The 18,556-nt window shown below is 42.1% G+C and overlaps 1 protein-coding gene across 5 annotated transcripts in view; it reads left to right on the top strand.

The window, feature by feature from the left end:
* The window catches only part of KCNAB1 (potassium voltage-gated channel subfamily A regulatory beta subunit 1), a 406,409-nt gene that overhangs the window by 387,078 nt on the left and 775 nt on the right, over window positions 1-18,556 (top strand). For all 5 annotated transcript variants that reach the window (XM_063094889.1, XM_063094906.1, XM_063094896.1 and 2 more), the window contains 3 exons: window positions 629-723; window positions 7,818-7,938; window positions 13,678-13,766. In XM_063094889.1, coding sequence (XP_062950959.1) covers window positions 629-723; window positions 7,818-7,938; window positions 13,678-13,766 — 305 coding nt within the window. The remainder of the gene's footprint in view (window positions 1-628; window positions 724-7,817; window positions 7,939-13,677; window positions 13,767-18,556) is intronic.

An 18,556-nucleotide genomic window follows, 5' to 3' on the forward strand; every position in this document is an offset into this window, starting at 1 on the left:
ACCACATGTTTGTGTAGGTAGAAGTAATGCTTTCAGAGATAGGGAGCAAAATATAGACATAACATACACACAAGACATTTGGACATCAGAAAAACATAGATAAGCAATATTTTCATGCTTAGTTATCAAAATGGTTTCCAGAGATAACTTTCTTCCTAAGAAATAGAGGTTCATATGAGCAAGAACATGCTGGGCAAGGAAAAAAAATAAAAATTCAACCACAGTAATCATAACTGTTATTATTGCTATCACTTATTGAGTGATACCAGGCATTGCGCTCCTACTATGTACCAGGCACTGTGTTAGGCACTAAACGGACAAATGAAACACTGAATTTTTCTGCAAGCAGAAGTGCTTAACCCTTAGTGCAAAAAGAAACGTGAATTCTGGACATCAAAAAATCATGGAAAAGCCAAATTTTCAAGATTGCTAACATAACCCACTCCTAAGAACTGACAGTGCATGTTTAATTGGTTTATAAAAATATAATTTGTAAATGTCTAAATTGTAATGAAAAGATGTGTGCTGGTATTAACTCATTTATCTGGCCAGCTTTTTCCTATAACTAATAAAGTTCTGTTTAAACACCAGTTTGCGCAAGCAACTCCTAAGTTTTTTCCTTTTGTAGGGGTTGGCGCAATGACATGGTCTCCACTTGCCTGTGGAATCATCTCAGGAAAATATGGAAACGGGGTACCTGAAAGTTCCAGGGCTTCACTGAAGGTATTTTTCTCAATTTCTAGAAGAGTCTGGGGTAGGAGGAGGAAAGAAAATTGATTAAAATAGCTCTGCAATGGCCTAGGGCTTCCCAGCACAGGCAGACTGCGGCCTTGGCTGGAGCTGGTGGCCTTGGCTAGGCCAGTGGCCTCTGGCAGGCTCCCCTGAGCCTCCTGGAGGTCTCTGCTTCTGGCCAGGCATCAGTCAGCCCTTCATAATATGCCTGTACAGAAAATTCTCCTCCTCTGGGGACTGGGAGGAAAGTACCCAATGACCTGGTTGGACTTGTAGAGCTAAAGTCCCTACACTGTTATTTATGCTTACATGAAAGAAGGCATTCCATCTCTGGTTTGAAACTGACAAAATGTAAAATCCTTTTTCTACATAACAGGATCTAATTTTACTTCTCTTGACAAAACAAAATTTAAGCCATAGAGGCTTAATCCATATGAGGCAAACAGTTACAGCTGAGTGTGGTTTGAGGTTGGTTGACATTTTTATTGTGTTGGAGGTGGAGGAAAGGAGGGAGGGCCTCAGGAGACAGATTCACAGCAAAGCCTCTCTCACTGGGGCTCTGTGACTGGCATTTGTAGAAATCAACTGTGGCCACTAAATCTTGTAGCTTAAATTCTGCTCTGAAGCATAAAGATATTCAAGATCATTGACACAAAATTCCCTCCATGAAAGAGATTTTGATGACTAATTTATTGGAGAGCACTCCAAACATTTCTCCTTACAAATAACAACATGTCTGTTTTTAAAAACTTGAGAGAATGTGTAATAACATCTGAATCACAAATTACTCTGTAATGAATGTGAAGGGAGAGAGAATACAGACATTTAAAAATTCAGACAAGCCGAAGTCCTACTAAAAGGAAGAATCAGTCTGACACAGCCTCTTGCCTCCATCAGCACTAAGTTATTGGCAGAACAGCTCAAGTCAAGCCCAAACTACCAACTCTAGTCAGCGTGGCTGTAACCACTGTGGGCTTCCCTAATCAGAACCTTAAGGCTCTAGGTGTTTCACTCTCTTTTCTGCCTGTAACAGTTCAGCATCTAGCTTGAACTCTAGTTTGTTCTCTAAACAATAGTTTAGAGAACTCTAGTTTGTTCTCTAAAATAATACATTGAATATCTCCTCAAGCATGTTGACATGGTCCTGTTTCCAGCTTTGTAGTAACACAAAAAACAATTATCCATATCCCAGAATATTAAACAAGGTCTTGCTCCTAAAAATTGAAGATTGTTCTGAACCAAGTCTAAACAAGTCAACAAAGAAAAACTAAAAGCATCTTAGGGAAGAAGGTATAAAAGAAAACAGGCAATAACGAAGAGATGGAGGGAGGGAAGCATTAAGAATCGCAATTTTACTGAGCACCTTCTGTGTGCCAAGCACCAAGCTAAGTGTTTTCATTCCTCTCCTTTTAGCCTCACAAAGAGAAATAGATACAGGTGACTTTTAGTCTATTGTAGCTAAGCATATTCCTGTATGTTTCTTCAGAGGCTTTCTGAAAAATTCAAAATACTTCTACAGATGCTGCTTATTTGTTCTCACACCAACCTTATGAGAGGGCAGACTTTTTCCAGATGCAGAAACTGAAGGACAAAGACATTAAATAACAATCCAAGGCCATAAACTTATAACAGATAAAGTTGATATTAGAACCCAGGTCTCCTGGCTCTGTTAATTATCTCCCCCAGAGACATCTTTGTTTCCCTTTAAATCCAGGTTTTTAAAGGAGGAAGAAATCGCTACGCTGTGTTTGGAGTGTATGATTGTCTAATCTCCGTCACTGTTTCGGAAAAGCTTGCAAACAGCTGAAAGAGTTTCCACAAATTCAGTAGCAAAAGGACTTTCAAAATATTTGAAGGGGGCTAAGGCCAAAAACAGCTTGGGAAGTATTTCTCTTGCTGACTTTTATAAAGTCAAGTCAGTATCTCTTGGAATATCCTTAACAGTAAACATTAAGAGCTCTCAACAGATGAAAGGCACCTGACCACAAAGCATGCTTCTTTAGAGCTCCGCAGACTCTCAAGGCTCTGAATGATCAACCTGGGTATTTTTGAAGTGATACATGTGTACTTAGGAAAGCTGCTTGGGTACAGTTACTAAAAGCAAAAAGATTAAAATAAAAAAAGCAAATAGGGCAACCTTAGGAGTGAATGGAGATGCTAACAACAACAACAACAACAATAACAATGATAATAATAATCAAAGATAGATCGTTGGGCAAATAGATAAACTGGCAACGTTCACTCTCTGCTAAAACAGAATATGTAAAAGGTTTGTTTCACATCAATTGTTCTTATGCCAATAAAATTAAGATGCTAATATTTTGTGTCTGTTGTAAGTATTGAACTGCGATTGAAGGACAAATTAACACAGTATTAAAAATACCTATCCAGGGTTCTTTTAGAAAGTAATACTCCCCAGGGGATTTTCTGGGCAGCCTCCTCTGACCCCACTGCTCTGCCAATGACTCTGAATCCGTGTCATCAGCTCTGACTTCACTACTGAGCTGCACACCACCATTACTTCTTTATGTCTATTAGACATCTCCAAGTGGATGTCCCCTAGTGGAATCTATCCTCACCTCTGGAGCCTGCCCTTCCTTCTTGGTTAATGGTGCTTCTACCCATCCATCTGGTCATCCTAGTCAGAAGCCAAGACATTATCTCAGACTGTGTCCTTTCCTTCCTCATTCCTGTCCAACAAGGCGCCAAATCCTCGGACCACATCCTGACTCTAAGGTCCACCCCCTGCATAGCTCTTGTTTAGATCGTCATCGTTTCTCACCAGGTTTACTACAACAGCCTCCCATCTTGACTCTGATTTCTTCCCCTTTTCTCAACAATCCACCATTGTGACCAATTATCTTTCTAAAAGATTAAAACTCACCTGCTTAAAATCCTTTAATGACTTCTCAATCATTACTTATAGGACAAAGCTCAAACTCCACAACAAAGCATTGTAGAAAATCCCTTTAGGATCTAAGCTGAGTCCACTTTTCCATTCCTGTCCCTTCCCATATCATGCTACTTTATTTTCTACCCAAATGCACTGTACTCTCCTTTGCTCCCCAGAGATGTCCTATTTTCAGCCTCTTATGGAACCCCTCATCATCCCTAAGGACAAAGCTTGGTTGTCTTCACCTCTGCTAAGACTGTCCTAACTTTACAAAACTGAGTTCTTTGCACCTTCTCTAGTATTCCATAAACTCTCCTTACAGAGTCTTAGAATTCTCTGGTTGCAAGTGACAGAACACAATGCAAACTAGTTTAATCAAAGAAAGGGAACTCCGTCAGTTCACATAGACAATCCCTGGGAAGGATGGAGTGGGGCTGGCCTCAGTAGTGACTCCATCCATGGACTTGAACATTGTCAGGACTCTGTATCTCCTGTGTTTCTCTCTGCATGTGGAATCATTTTCTTAAACTACAAATGGGTTGCAGGTTTACATCTTTAAAGGCATGTAACCTGAGAGAAAAGAGATCTTTTCTTTACCAGCTTCAGTCCAGAGAAGACTGGCTAAGCTTGGGTCATATGCCAACATATGAGACCAATGACAGTGGCCAAAAGGGTAAGGACCTATGATCAGCACAGGTCATGTGGGGTGTTTTCCATTAGAAGGCAGTGCAACATAGCTTGTGAGAAAATTATTGAAGTGGGGGCAACTCAACTACAAAACACTTCTCAAGTTACTAGGTAATGATTTGTGAACATCTGTAGGACAGAAACAGAAACTTACTCATCTAACTCATTACAGCACACGTTTAATGGGCACATTAAACATTTGTTGAATGAGTTCAATGAGCCATAATAGAAGATCAATAAAGTCTGATCAAGAGACCAGATGTGTAGCTTTTAAATAGGAATTTTAAATAAAAATGAATAGTGCAATAAAATTTATTAGCAGCTCTTCCCTGTCAACAAAATGCTTTCTAGAAAAATTATAAAAGTATGTACCCCTCTGTCAAAGGAACACAGGAAACACGTAGAGCTAGGTGAAGTTCAGGGAGCGCAGCAGTCCAAGTGCTCCAGGTGTTCACATGAAGAAGTTAAGGCCCATTATATTGAAATTTCAGAAGGAAATTTTTTAGCTCCAGCATTTTACCTAGAGATTCCAACCTCAATAATGAAGATTTTGTTGTTGTTTTGAGTCAAAGATTTTGATGTATAAATAGAAATAGTCAATGATCTTGGATGCTAAATTACTCTGTACAAGGTCCAGAGATAAATGCAAATGATTCTGTCCATGGCTCTCTAGTTTCTGCCTGAGTTCCAATCCAGGATTAACTCACAGCCAATTAGGGGCTTTGGGGCAAGTCTCACAGACTATTCTCACCCCAGCATCATTACCTACAAAATGAGGACACTGATAATGGTCACAGCATTGAGAGAGGGAAAAGAAATGGACTTTAGGAAAACTTAGGAGAATTTTGTGACAGATATAAAAGTAATAGCCCACTAATCTGTAGCGAAAAGCTCATTCAGTTGTTCCTTTGACAAATATTTACTGAGTGCACCCGGACTTTGTGCTGGATGCTGAGGATACAGGGATAGATGGGAGTCTTAACCCTCCAGGAATAGCTCAGGAACTGGCAAGAGAGACAGGCATATGAAGGGGTGAATTATGAAACAACGTGGAATCCACAAGCACTGTGGAGTCCCACAGGACTGCTGGCAGTGTCGCTGTGCACTGAGGAGGGGGTGTCCGTGCTCAATCTGGAAGACTGAAGAGATTTATTTGTATCCTGCAGAGCTTGTTTCTCTGACTCCTCCCTCAACACCATATTGGCTGAGCCCTTCATCTGTGCCAACCACAGTGTCAGGACTAGAGGTGCTGACATGAACAACAGGTCACCCCTGCCTTCTACTTGCTCAATTCAGAAAGACAGACCAACATCTAATCAAATTACTGTAGTGCAGCGGGGTTAGTGATAGAATAGGGTTGGAAGAGAAGATTTCATCTTTTGATTCACGGATTACTGCCCACAGCCAGCAAGCTGGGTTTATTATTGAGCACAACCACACCCTCCACCAAACTTCTTACAAAAAAACACAGGTTTACTCCCATATTTAATATTTTAACTAAACCTCATCTCCTCCCTCTGTTAACATTTTCCCATTTGTAAAGCAGTGAAAGTTGTTTATTTCCAAAACACCTTTCCTTTTGTATGAGGAAAGCTCTATAAAAACTGTGTCTACTTTTTAAAAACCCTAACCTGCTTATATTTTTCACTGATTAAAGCAACAATCATATATGGCGTTGAGCGTGGGGGGAAAGGGACTCAATAAATGAATGTTTGATGTTTAGAAGTCTGTTACTCAATATGCTGTGTTTGTGAGAGAAACACATACACACACACACACACAACCTGTAACCCAATCCTAAGAAAAAGAATGCATTGCATATGATAAGATTCCAAAAATGGAGAAGTTCCATAAGACTGAAAAATAAATCAACCATTCCCTATGTGTGCAGTATGTAATGAAATTTCAGCAACTGTTCAAAAAGCAGTCGGCTATTAGTTTTCAATCTTTTTTTCTTTGTTTGAATAACATTCAGTGCCTGAAAGATGTTGTGAGACTTAAGTGAGGATCCCACTGAGCATCGCAAAAGTAAGTTCAGGGCTCTCTGACATAGCCAGTGCCCTGGTCCAGGAAGGCTGCTTGAGCCTTGATCACAGTGTTCACTGTTCGTAACTGTCCACCTCATTACCACTGGCACTAGCTGGCATATCTGGAGAGATGGTCCAGGCCACCCTTCCTCTGGAAGAAGCTGAGGCTTCCTGGAGCTGAGACCGGGAAAACTCTTGGCCATCTCCTCAAGCAAACTCCCAAGTGAGGAGCCAGACCATAAGACTTTGAGATCTTTGAGGCGAACAGAACTAGGGCAGCTTGCCCTTCTCTTTTTCATATGTCCGGAATCATTCCAAAAGTCACAACAGAACATAATGTGGTTACCCTTTTCTTTGGAAATACTGTCTTAAAACGATGAAAAAAATATCTAAAAAAACAGAAGCCAGCAGCCTATTGAAATCGTGTGGGTGGAGAGTCTATTGCCAGTTGCCAATTGCAGAGCTTTCTGCTGCCTTGGGAAGGTCTACAGTGGCTATTATGTCACAATACACACAAAAAAGTCCACATTGCCACACAGTGTTATGGTTTTTATTATTTTCATTTAAATAGACTGACATTCTTGCAAATACTCTTTTCCTTTGGGTGTTGCTGCAGCACTGGCTTTGTACGTACAAGCTATTGTTCCCTACTTCATAGTAGGAACAGAGCCTTCTGGAAAGTAGGACATTGAAAAGTTCTCAAAGATTTTTTTTCTCTATATTAGGAAATTAGGCTCACATTATAGTCTACAGATCAGGATCAGTCTCTTCTCATAGGTTTTAAGGAACAGTTTTCTGTTTTGAGTTTCCTTACTTTTTAAAGTTTCAATAATTATACAATAGGAAATACACATTTAGGAAAAGTCTTTATCCAAATCAAAATTTTAAAAATGTACTTGCTTCCCATCAGTTATACCATGTCTGCTTCAGCTAATAATAAAGCCCCATTATAAGAAGAATAAGAGATTAGGAGTGAATTGAAGGCAAGAGGAAAAAAGACAGTTATAACAAGAATGTAAAATAATAGTTTGCTTTGAGCAGAAAGCTTGATGCCCAGCTTTCTTAATAAAAACGAAACATAATAAACCTTAGTAAAATGTAAGTGCACTTTTTTTTCCTGCTACATTCTAAAATTGGGTTATTCCAATTAGAAACATCATTTCTTCCACTTGGCAGACTAGGATATAATTGCTTATACATCAAAGTCAGAGTTTTAATAACTTTTGTGCATGTCAATCAATTTGAATGGTGAATAACAGTCAAAATCAATCTGTTCTCAACCAATAAACAAGGAGCAAGACTATGGGAAACATTTCTGTGCATGAAGACATAAGTATCCTTGTCCCTGTGAATCATAAGGGTAAGAGTCAAGAAGATTCAGGAATTTACCATGAAGTTCTTATATTTTATTCAATTAACAATCTTTGACAGCAAGCCCTTACCAGACATTAACATTTAAATGTTATGCTTATCTCTAGTGCTACCAGTGGTTGAAGGAAAGAATCGTAAGTGAAGAAGGGAGAAAACAGCAAAACAAGCTAAAAGATCTTTCCCCAATTGCTGAGCGTCTGGGATGCACACTACCTCAGCTGGCCGTTGGTAAGAAAATTGCTAAGGGAGGGGGGCTCTGCTGAGATTACAGAAAATATAGTTTTATATTGTTGATTTGTACTCCATCATGATAAAATTTCTATTGTAGGGGCTGACTGGTCTCCGAAGCATAAACTCCTGGTTAATACTCTATAAAGTGAATTATTCAGGGTTCCCCAGAATTTTCTACATGCTAAAACACTTTTCTTTCTCCTTTCTCCTCTCTCTTTGTATTAGTCAGTTTTCTGTTGCTTATAACAGAATATGTGAAACTGTGTAATACATAAAGAAAACAGGTTTATTTCTTACAGTTTTGGAGGCTGGGAAGTCCAAGGTCAAGGGGCCACATCTGGTGAGGGTGTTGCAGGGTATCACATGGCAAGAGGCTAGGCAAGAGCTTATTAATATGGTCACTTGCTCTTTTTATAAAGCCACCAGTGCCCCTCCCATGATAACCTACTCATCCTTTAACCCATTAACCCATTAATCCACAAATGGATTAATCCACTCATGAAAGCCTAGCCCTCATGGTCCAATTACCTCCCAAAGGCCCCACCTCTAAACACTGCCACACTGAGGATCAAGCTTTCACATGAGCTTTGGAGGGAACAAACATTCAGACCATAGCACCCTTATAATACAGTTTAAACGAGCAAATGTCAGTGAAAATGCACACATCCTCACAAGTGTCAGGGGTGAACTGTGTAGTGACATCCATTTCTACTGGCTCGAGTTTCCATCCCTGTTGAAGATAAGTCAGGGTCGGTGAGAGTCTGAGAAAACAGGGCTGCAACAGAAGTCCAAGGCTACTGCCACATGGAAAGCCGATCCTAGAAGAATAGCTTCACCGTGAAACTTCTTGAGGACCATGAAAACTGCTCCTCTAATGCTGTGGAGTCCATGAAAGGTCATGGTCACTGGTAACAATTGAAAACCACATGCACCAGCACTGTCCAACAGAAAGATAATATAAACCACATATTTACTTTTAAATTTTCCAGTGACCACATTAAAAAAGCAAAAAGGAAACAGGTGAAATTGATTTTAATGGATTTTATTTAACCCAATATAACCAAAATATTATCATTTCAACATGTAATAAATATAAAAAATCGAGATATTTTACACTCCTTTTTTTCATACTAAGTGTTCAAAATCCAGGATGTATTTTACACCTACAGCATATCTCAACTCAGGCTAGACACATCTCACGTGTTCAACAGCCACATTGGACACAAAAGTATTTAGACTTTCAGTTTCTTTGCTGGGAATATTTGCCAAACTCTGTGATAAGCACTTCATGCTCACTGTCTTGTCTCCTTAATCATCAAAACAATCCTGTGAGGTGTATACTATTACTAGCCCTACCTTACAGATGTCACAGATGGATTTGCTATTACTATGTCCACTTTACAAATGAAGAAACCAAAGAATTCATGTGGTAGTAGTGAGAAAGGAATAAGATGAATGTCGATTCTGGAAAAAATTCCTGAGGATTAAGAAACAGAAATTGTGACAAATCAGATACAGTGACCCAGTGATATAACAAGTTCAGGATAAAGTCTATGCAATAAAATAATTTAATAGACTATTTGTTGGTAGCTTGGCCCTTCTGAGATTGGCAGTCAGGAAAATGTTAGTTCTAGTTCACAGTAATAGAAACGGGGTAGTTCTGGTGGGGAGTGGGAGCAGAATGCTGTACACCCAAGTCTATGTTATGACTATTATGCCGTTTTAATCCTTTCTTTAAGAAAAAAACAAAAAATGTATTTAATGTGATTAGTTAGCATTTGTACAGCTTTAACAAGCACAGCAAAAAATATTAGCTATTTGACTATAGGCAAATTACTTAACCTGACACAAATCTTCTCATCTGTAAAATGGGTACAAAGCTTACAAACTTGCTGAGTAAAGGTAGATTATATATGTAAAGCAAAGAGTAGGTGCTCTGTAAGTGGTGGTGGTGTGGTGGTGATGAAGATGATATTTTTGCAAAGAACCACACACTCCGGACCTGAAATCCTGTATGCTCCTAGCCATGACATGCAGTCAAAACAACATGCACAAAGAGAAACACACATTCTGCATAGTCATAAATATGATGTTTAGGTAGTAAGGTAAAAGTGTGTATTAAATTTAGCTCTGAAAGAGATGAAGAACATTGTTTTTCTAGAAAGGAAATCTTTATAAGATTTAGGCTTTCAGTGGATGTTAGATATACATGAAATACCTTCTTTATAGTCTGTGTTTAAATTAAAGCACACTTTTTCTTTCTCCTTCTCCTCCCTCCATGACCCCAGATGTCTTTCTTGCCTCTTTTTTTTTTTTTCTTCTTCTTTCTTTATAAACAAGTAGTTTTGTTTTTAACCACAGAACTCTCAGAATCAAAAGGGAAATGATTTGCAGGCATATGACCTTTGATCTGCTCGGAGGATGTGGGGGAGGGAGATCCCCTGGCAGGAAACAAACTCCCTGAACCCAGCCTTGTGCTGGGTCCCCAAGTCACACACCCGCACATGAGCCAACATTCACACCTCTATAGTCAACAGGCACTCTGGACGTGCCTGCTGGTGACAATTAGGTAGAGATGCTGATTATCCAGAGTCAGCTGCAGGTGTTAACCGTGGAGTTGGCCAGCTCCGCCCAGTGGGTTTTCCTGTGCCCTACAGCCAGTCAGGGAATCTGTTGCTGTTGACATCAGGTAGTTTATGGGTAATAATTTGCCCAGAACCCTGCTTTGTCCTCATAACTCCCACTACAGCCAAAAAAGGTTTCTAAGTGCAAAACAGGAAGTAATGCAGACAAAAAAAGCGTGCAAGCGCACACACCCTGGATCACTTGAATTGGAGCCTTTATAGAGCACTTTTTTGCCCATGTGGAAGATTTAGCTAGTGGCTGCCATAAAAGGCCCAAGCATAGTAACAGCTTAAGAGTATCAGTAGACAGCATGGTCTTGAGCAAATGGGGCAGAAGAGGTTCTCACAGACATCTGTGCCTGTTTAGTCAACAAACATTTAATAAGTGCCTACTATGTGCCAGGTATTGGGCTGGCTGCTGAGCATCCAACTGCAAATAAAAGACATCTCACAGCCTCGTGGGCAAGTCAAGAAAAAAAAAACAGATCATTTTAATCAGTGTTGTAGTACTGAGAAGGACACAGGGGGCTAGGAAATTAAAGAGTAGGGCACCCAACCCAGCCTAGGATTCAGGGAAGGACTTTAGGAGATGGCAGGACTCCCTGGGGAATCTCAAATAATGAGTAGATATCAGTGAGGCAAAGGAAGGGAGGAGGCAAAAAGGCATTCCAGGCAAAAGGGACAGCTTGAGCAAAGGGCTCTAGAAGGAGGGAGAGGAGGAAGAGGAGAAAAACAGCATGATGTTTAAGGATGGAGTGATTTACAAACAGTTCAGTGCTCCTGAAGCACAAAGTTCAAGATAGAGAGATAAGAAGCTGCAGAGATGGGCAAGAAAGTAAGGCTTGCCGGGGTAAGAAACGAGAATTTCATCTTACAGGACAATAATGATGTCGGGCACACACTGAGGAACTTTTGGCAAGGGAAGTGATCTGTACTTAGAGATCTGTGTTTAGAGATGCTGCTGAATGTGTGAAAACTGTATGGGGGAGGCGCAGAGGATGATCCAAGCAAGAGGTAGGAAATCCAGTTATGCAGGAGAGAGATGGTGAGGGCCTGAATGAAGGCACTGGTGACGGGGATCAGGAAGGATGGACCTGAGCAGTGGTCTCCATATCCACACAATGGAATACTATTCAGCAATAAAAAGAAATGATGTACTGACACACGGGGAAACTAGGGAACATATATATATGCTAAGTGAAAGAAGCCAGACACAAAAGATCACATATTGCACGATTCCACTTAGATGAAATGCCCAGAAAAGACAATCTAGTGGTTAAAAGTAGATTGGTGGTTGCCTGGGGATGGAGGTAGGGATAGGGATTTTACTGGGGTGATGGAAATGTTCTAAAAAACTGGATTAAAAATGACGAATGGTGATGGCTGGTAAATTTACTAAAAATCATTTAATGTACACTTAAAATGAGTAAATTTTACCTCAGTAAAGTTATTTAAAAACAAAAACATGGTCTCAGATCGTCAGCATAAGCACCACTTAGAAGCTTGTTAGAATCAGAAACTCTGGGGACAAGACACAGCAGTCAATATCTCACAAGCCCTCCAGATGATTCTGATGCATGCTAAAGTCTGAGAACCACTGAATTAGAGAAATATTTTGGAGGGACAGTCAACTAGACTTGGCAATTAAAAGGACAAGGGGAATCAGAAAAGGACAGACCCTATGGATTACTCCCAAGTTTCCAGATTGTGAGTGCCAAGTTGCTGGTGATGCTATCCAATGAGACTGGGAACACAGCAGGAGAAGTTTGCAGTGCCCGAGGGACACCAAGCAGGGAGACCAGCAGACACGGTATCTACCAGTGTGTAGCAACATCTCGTTCCAGGCAGCTAAGGACTGAGAAGTCCACTGTAACAAGAAGGTTCCTGGGGACCCTGGCTTCTGGGACACGGTAGGAAGGAACTGGGATGTGGAGAAGGTGAGTAAGGGAGTCTAAACTGACCTTTTAAAAGTTTAAGAAGGAAAGAAGATTGGGGCAGTATTTTGGCAGGTATGAAGAGTCAGAGGAAGTTTATTTTAGAATGGGAGAAATTTGAGCATGTTCTGTTGACAGAAAGGAAGACAGTAAGAAAAAATAATCCAGGAGAGAAAGAGAGAGAGAGAAAAGAATGTATAAATCAAGTCTGTGAAAAGGTGAAAAAGTGATGGATCCAAGGCAGTTTGGCCTTGAACTGAAACAGTGCACATGCTTCTCTGAAACTGGAGGATGCGATGTGGACTCTTGTGTAGGTAGGAGAGCGGAGAATTAAGGAACATTCTACTGGATGAACTTAATTTTCTACATAAGTTAGGAGGAAAGGTCACCTGCTGAGAGTGACGGGGCAGGGGTTGAATAGAGGGCTTAAGGGTAGAGGCTGTCAGGTCATTTCAGGAAAAGGAGAAGGGAGATGACAAGGGCTAGAGGTTGCCAGGCTGGCTGAGGTCTAGCCAGGGGTAGAGACATGAACACGTGGAGGCACTAGACCATTGTTTGGTTCTCCTCAGCACGCTCAGATGCCCTGGAGAAGGAGGAGAAAACACAGACGTAGTATTGATGGGGACTTGCTAGAGAAGCAGAGAGAGGAAGAGGAGTGAGAGCCTGAGGGTTGTGAGGGAGTAATTTAATAATCAACTCAGGATGAATCTCGAGTTAGGAAGAAAGGGAGGTCCCGGGAGGTGGACAGGTAGGTGAAAACAAAGGAACCAGACACCAGAATCTATGAGGATTCCACACAACAGGAGAAAAGTGAGATAATGAATAAGATGAAAAACACAGACTACAGGCTAAGGTGGAAAGAGGAATCCAGATATCTGCTGGTGAGCAGTGTGAGGTGTTTTCAAGAACAAGGACGTGTTCCTAGGGTGAGGAGCTGGACTGAATGCACCAGTTGTTGGGGCGAAGCCTCATGTAGAAAGCCTAAGCCCACAATTCAAATGCACAGATCTTATCAAACCTTCTACACAACAGGGGATGCTGCACAGGTTTTTAATCCTAGAACAAAAAAAAAATGTTAACAAATTTTGGTTGCAACAAACATAGCTGTGGCTGGTGTTTATAAGCTAATCAGTAATCAGAAGTGCTTTCACACCTGACCCAGTGTTCTCTCTTCCCAGCCTGGTGCCTGAGAAATGAGGGTGTGAGTTCCGTGCTGCTAGGATCATCCACTCCTGAACAACTCATTGAAAACCTCGGTGCCATTCAGGCAAGTACTGTAGCCCTTTCTAGCAAATTTCAGGAAATTTCATAGTCCTTTTGAAGATGTCTCCAAGCAGAGTCCCATCTCTTCCCACCTGTCCCTTCAGGGTGGCGATGAGGGGGACATAAGAAGCAACAGAACTTTCACCATACATGGATCCAGGGATGTCCTCTGCTTATTAATAGGCAATATTCCCAAAGCTCATTTCCCAGGATGGTTTGCTTCTGTAGGACAGTGCATTCCAATGTTATACCTGGCAACTGACTTCCCAAGCCTGACCATAAAAGCCTGCTCGAAATTTAAGTCATAGGATGATATACATGCATCATTTACCCATTTGTCCTTCCCACAAATTTTTAATATTTATTACCAACCTATTGGATGCCAAGCCCCCCTTTCTCTTCCCATAGAATACTGTATCTCCCTCCCTTCATAACACTTATGATAAGGTAGTATAATTGTCTGTCTCCCCTGCTGTACTGTAAGCCCCCTGAGGTCAAAGACCTGTGTCTTTCTAGCTTCTCCACTGATTTCCAGTTCCTATCCTATCACACTATATGGCCTTAGTTAATATTCAAGAAATATCTGTTGAGTGAATGAAAATTTGCTGAGTTTTAAGAGAAATGGACTCAAAATTCTATTTTGGATTTGCAGGATCACACCTGTGTAGAAGCAAATTCAGGAGGCCCATCCCCACTCCCTCCCCCACATGGAGGGTCTGCAGTCCAGGGCATTGGATGGAGCCTGCAGCACTACTCTGGGGAGTCTGTAGGGACAGTAGGAAGGGAAGGTGGGAGACAAGGGACGTTCCTGGGAGTGCTATCTAAGGAGAGGTGTGGGGTTGTATGTGTTGTGATCAACTCCCTTCCCTAGAGGCTACATCTCAGTCTTGAGCCTGCCCACTCTCGGCCCTGCTGAAGGTCCTAAGCATGATCTGCCTGCTACTCTCACCATAGCCACTACCTGCCCAAACAGGCAAGGGTGTCTGTTTCCCTCTTGCTCACCAGGGAACAGAACTGTCTCAAAGCTATTCCCCTGTCCACCTGCCCCTGAAACAAGCAGGAAGCGCTGTTACCTATCCCAAAAGGAAACAGAAGGAAGTGGGGACAAATTTGATTAAACGTAGAATGTTTAAAAACCTTTTTAAAAATAGCCCAGAACATGCTGGGGGATAAACAGCGTAGACCTCCTCTCCACCACCTTTGTTAGCGTGGCTGTCATCACCTCCGCCTCCCTGCTTCCAAGACCTCCCCCAGCCCACAATTCCTCCTAGCTTCTGTGGGTCCCCAGTCCCTGCATGCGGAATGCTCCCTCTTACAAATGCCACCCTACCTTCTCTGACTTTCACTTATGCTCTGGGAAAAGATAAGGCAACACAGCGATGATGAGAGGATAGGGGAACATTCTGTACACAAAAGAACTCAATTCAATACAATGATTTCAATGCCCTTAGTGTTTATGGAGCACTTACCCTATGTCTAGCACCATGCAAGGCAGTGGGAGCACTGAGATGAATAAACAGGACCTTACCTTCAAAAAGCTCAAAGGCTGGCTGAGAAAAAGTGAATCTACTCCATTCATTCAGCAGATCCTTGAGACCCTACTATGTACCAGGTACTGGGGACACCAAAGGAAACAAGATATCATCCAACTTTCGATGGGCTTACATTCCAGTAGGAGAAACAGATAATAAACATACAAAATAATTTGACATTGTGAAAAGGGCTATTAATAAATAGGATGTCATAATAGAGATTAACAGAGAAAGGGGTGGGCCTACTTTAAACAATGTCCTTGCCAAAGTCCCTTCTGGGATGTTTATTCCGAGGCCTTCACATGCCTTCCTTCCTTACATGCCTTCACGTTTATTCACATGCCTTCACGCAGCATGTGAGGAGCCCAGAGAAGCACGTTCCAGGCACAGGGAGGAGCAGTGCAAAGGCCCAAGATGGGAAGAAACTTGGCTTTTTCCAGGAACTATGGGCCTCAAGCCAGTGTAGCCAGCATGTAGTGAGCAAAGGGGCCAGCGGATGCAATGAAGTGGAGAGGCAGGCAGGTGCAGGATCTCGCAGGACACTGCAGAGAGCAATTTCTTCTGCACGTAACAAATCCTTTGGAGGGCACTGCGAGGAGTGACATGCTCCTATCTGAATGCTGAAAGGTCACTCTGGCTACCGTGTGGAAAGTAGAATGAAGGGCAAGGGCAGACATCCAGATGAAAGGTAATGGTGGCCTGGATGAGGGTGATGGCCATGGAGGTGGAGGAAGTGGATGGATTCTGCAGGTTTTGGAAAGAGAGACGACATGGCTTGGCAGGAAGAGAGAGGGATTGAGAATTCCTATCATGCTAATACAGGGTGATCACTGCCATCCCAGGGGAAGGTCACACTGCCTGGGGATGGCATAAAGAGGTAACTCTTAGGCTAAGCTTTAAGTTGGTGGGACTACACCAGGTAAATGAGGGGGAAGGGGATACTGAGGAATTTCAGAGGAAAACTGAGTCAGTTTTCTTGCCAAAGCATTTCCTCCCTTGCAAGGCTCTGGCTGGTAGTAGAACTGGGCTCCCATGCCCAAAGGGTAAGAAAACAGGGTGGTTATCCAAGCAGGGAGGCTGCTACCATGCAGGCTTACCCACCCTCCCCATTTCTGCTCCACCCACATGCCCAGAACTGAAGAGCCCACCTTAGACAAGTTGTGATTGGGACCCTCAATGTGGCAAAAAATTGACTGGGTGGCTGGGGGTGCCCAGCAGTGGTGGGATTGGCTGCAAAAGGATGGAAAGTGTGGAGTGCCAGCAGTTTTAAGGAAAGGAAATTTCTATTAGGCTGGAAAGGCAGCTGCTCCAAGGGATGAAATGTGCCTAAGGCATGCAAAAACTGGAGGAGTGTATATAAATCAGAACCTTGACAAGTGGGAGACACTGGAGAGAAGAAACCACAGCTGCAAGCAGCCCACCATCACCTGCACAGGTCCCGAATTTCCCTACCTCCACCTCAAAAATGGACAGACTAACCTATCCCCATCAGCCTTGAGACCCTTCTGAGGCTTCCCCTCAGAGACAGAGAGGAGTTCAGGCACCTCAGCAGACAGGCCCTTCATCTCCATGCCTCATCACCCCCAACACACCTCCCCAGAACCCTTATCTATAGTCACCATGAACCACTCAGATCCCCAGATGTAACAGGGGTCCTCTGCTTGCAAAGTGACCATCACCCCAGCCTGGCAAAATCTTACTCCATCTCCAAGGTCCAGATCAACAGAGACCCAATCCTGGGAGGATTTCCCTAATACCTTGCCAATGCTGGCAATGCTAGCCAGACCTCCCCTCACCCCACCCACTATCCCAGGCAGTTTAAACACCAAGGTTGCAAAACCGGTAGCCTGAGAGGTGTTTGTTAAATCCGTAGTAGTTTACAATGTTTAAAAATACTTGCCAACATTAACCAACTAGGTGATTTCATATAAAATTCTGGATTCTGAAAATTTTCGTCTTGCAACACTATATACAGATTGAGTATCCCTTATCCACCATTTGGGGACTAGAAGTGTTTTGGATTTTGGAATATTTGCAGAATATATATGATTAAGCATCCCTAATCCAAATATCCGAAATGAACATTTTAGTACTCAAAAAGTTTTGGATTTTGGAGCATTTCAGATTTCAAATTTTGGGGTTACGGATTCTCAACCTGTACCTACTTTTATAGTTTCAAGTACTTTCATGGTTTCTTTTTTTATTGTTCAAATTTCTTTTCTATCTGAAACTTATTTTGGTGTAATGAATGAAGAACTTTTATCCTCACATGGCTAACCCCCTGGAACAAATCTTTAACAAATCTAATTTCTAGATTTTGGTCTCGTTGTTACAATCTTACTTTAAATAACACATTAGCTGTTTAGACCCTCTGAGACTCCAGAGCTAGTGGGAAATCAAACTCCTCCTTTAGCTTTGGATAGGAAAATGTTAAGCAGAACCAAAAGCTTCCCAGGCTGAGTAGGTCTACTATTTTGCCAAACCCTAAGGCTTCTGAGGATAGCACTTAAATGGAGACAAGGTCACCTTGGCCAACATAATTGCAGCAGAGGAAGGGTGAGGCTGAAACCTCAGAATCGGTCATCATAATTCTATTTCACCACAGTCTCCACACAGGGTCAGACTATGCCAGCGATAAAGTCTGCCTTTGTTCCTTCTCTTGTGATGTAATGTGCGCCCTTGGCCCACTTCTCACAATAAATGCCAGCCCTGGATGAGCACATACTTTCCCAGAGCTTCAATTAGCATGTCTGTGCAAATGACTCACAAATCCTCAATTCCAGTCCTCCTGCAACTACTAAGCTCCACAGCTGTACTTCCAGCTGCCTACAAGTCATTTTTGCATGGATATCCCACAGGAACCTTAAACTCAACACATCCTGCTCCACATTTCTTATTCCCAAAACTACTTCTTTGGTTTCCAATCTCAATAATGTGCACCAACGTCCTTTTAGCCAGGCAGTCTTAAAACCACCATCATCCTCCAAAATGCCTCAGATCCACTCTCCTTTTCCACTCCACTGCCACTATCTGAGTGAAGGCATTATTGTCTCTGGCTTGGATTGCAATGCATCTAACATCTCTGGTCCCCTTTCAACCTCCTCCAACTCATCCTTCAAACTACCTCTAGGTATCCGATGGGGTCACTCCCAGATCTGAAGTCCTGAGAGATTTCACACTTCCTACAGGACAAAATTCCAACTCTATAAAATGGCATTCAAGGCTTTCCACACTCTTTACCCCAATTTCCCTTCCCCCTATT

This window comes from Cynocephalus volans, chromosome 1 (genome assembly GCF_027409185.1).
Source record: "Cynocephalus volans isolate mCynVol1 chromosome 1, mCynVol1.pri, whole genome shotgun sequence".
NCBI lineage: Eukaryota > Metazoa > Chordata > Mammalia > Dermoptera > Cynocephalidae > Cynocephalus > Cynocephalus volans.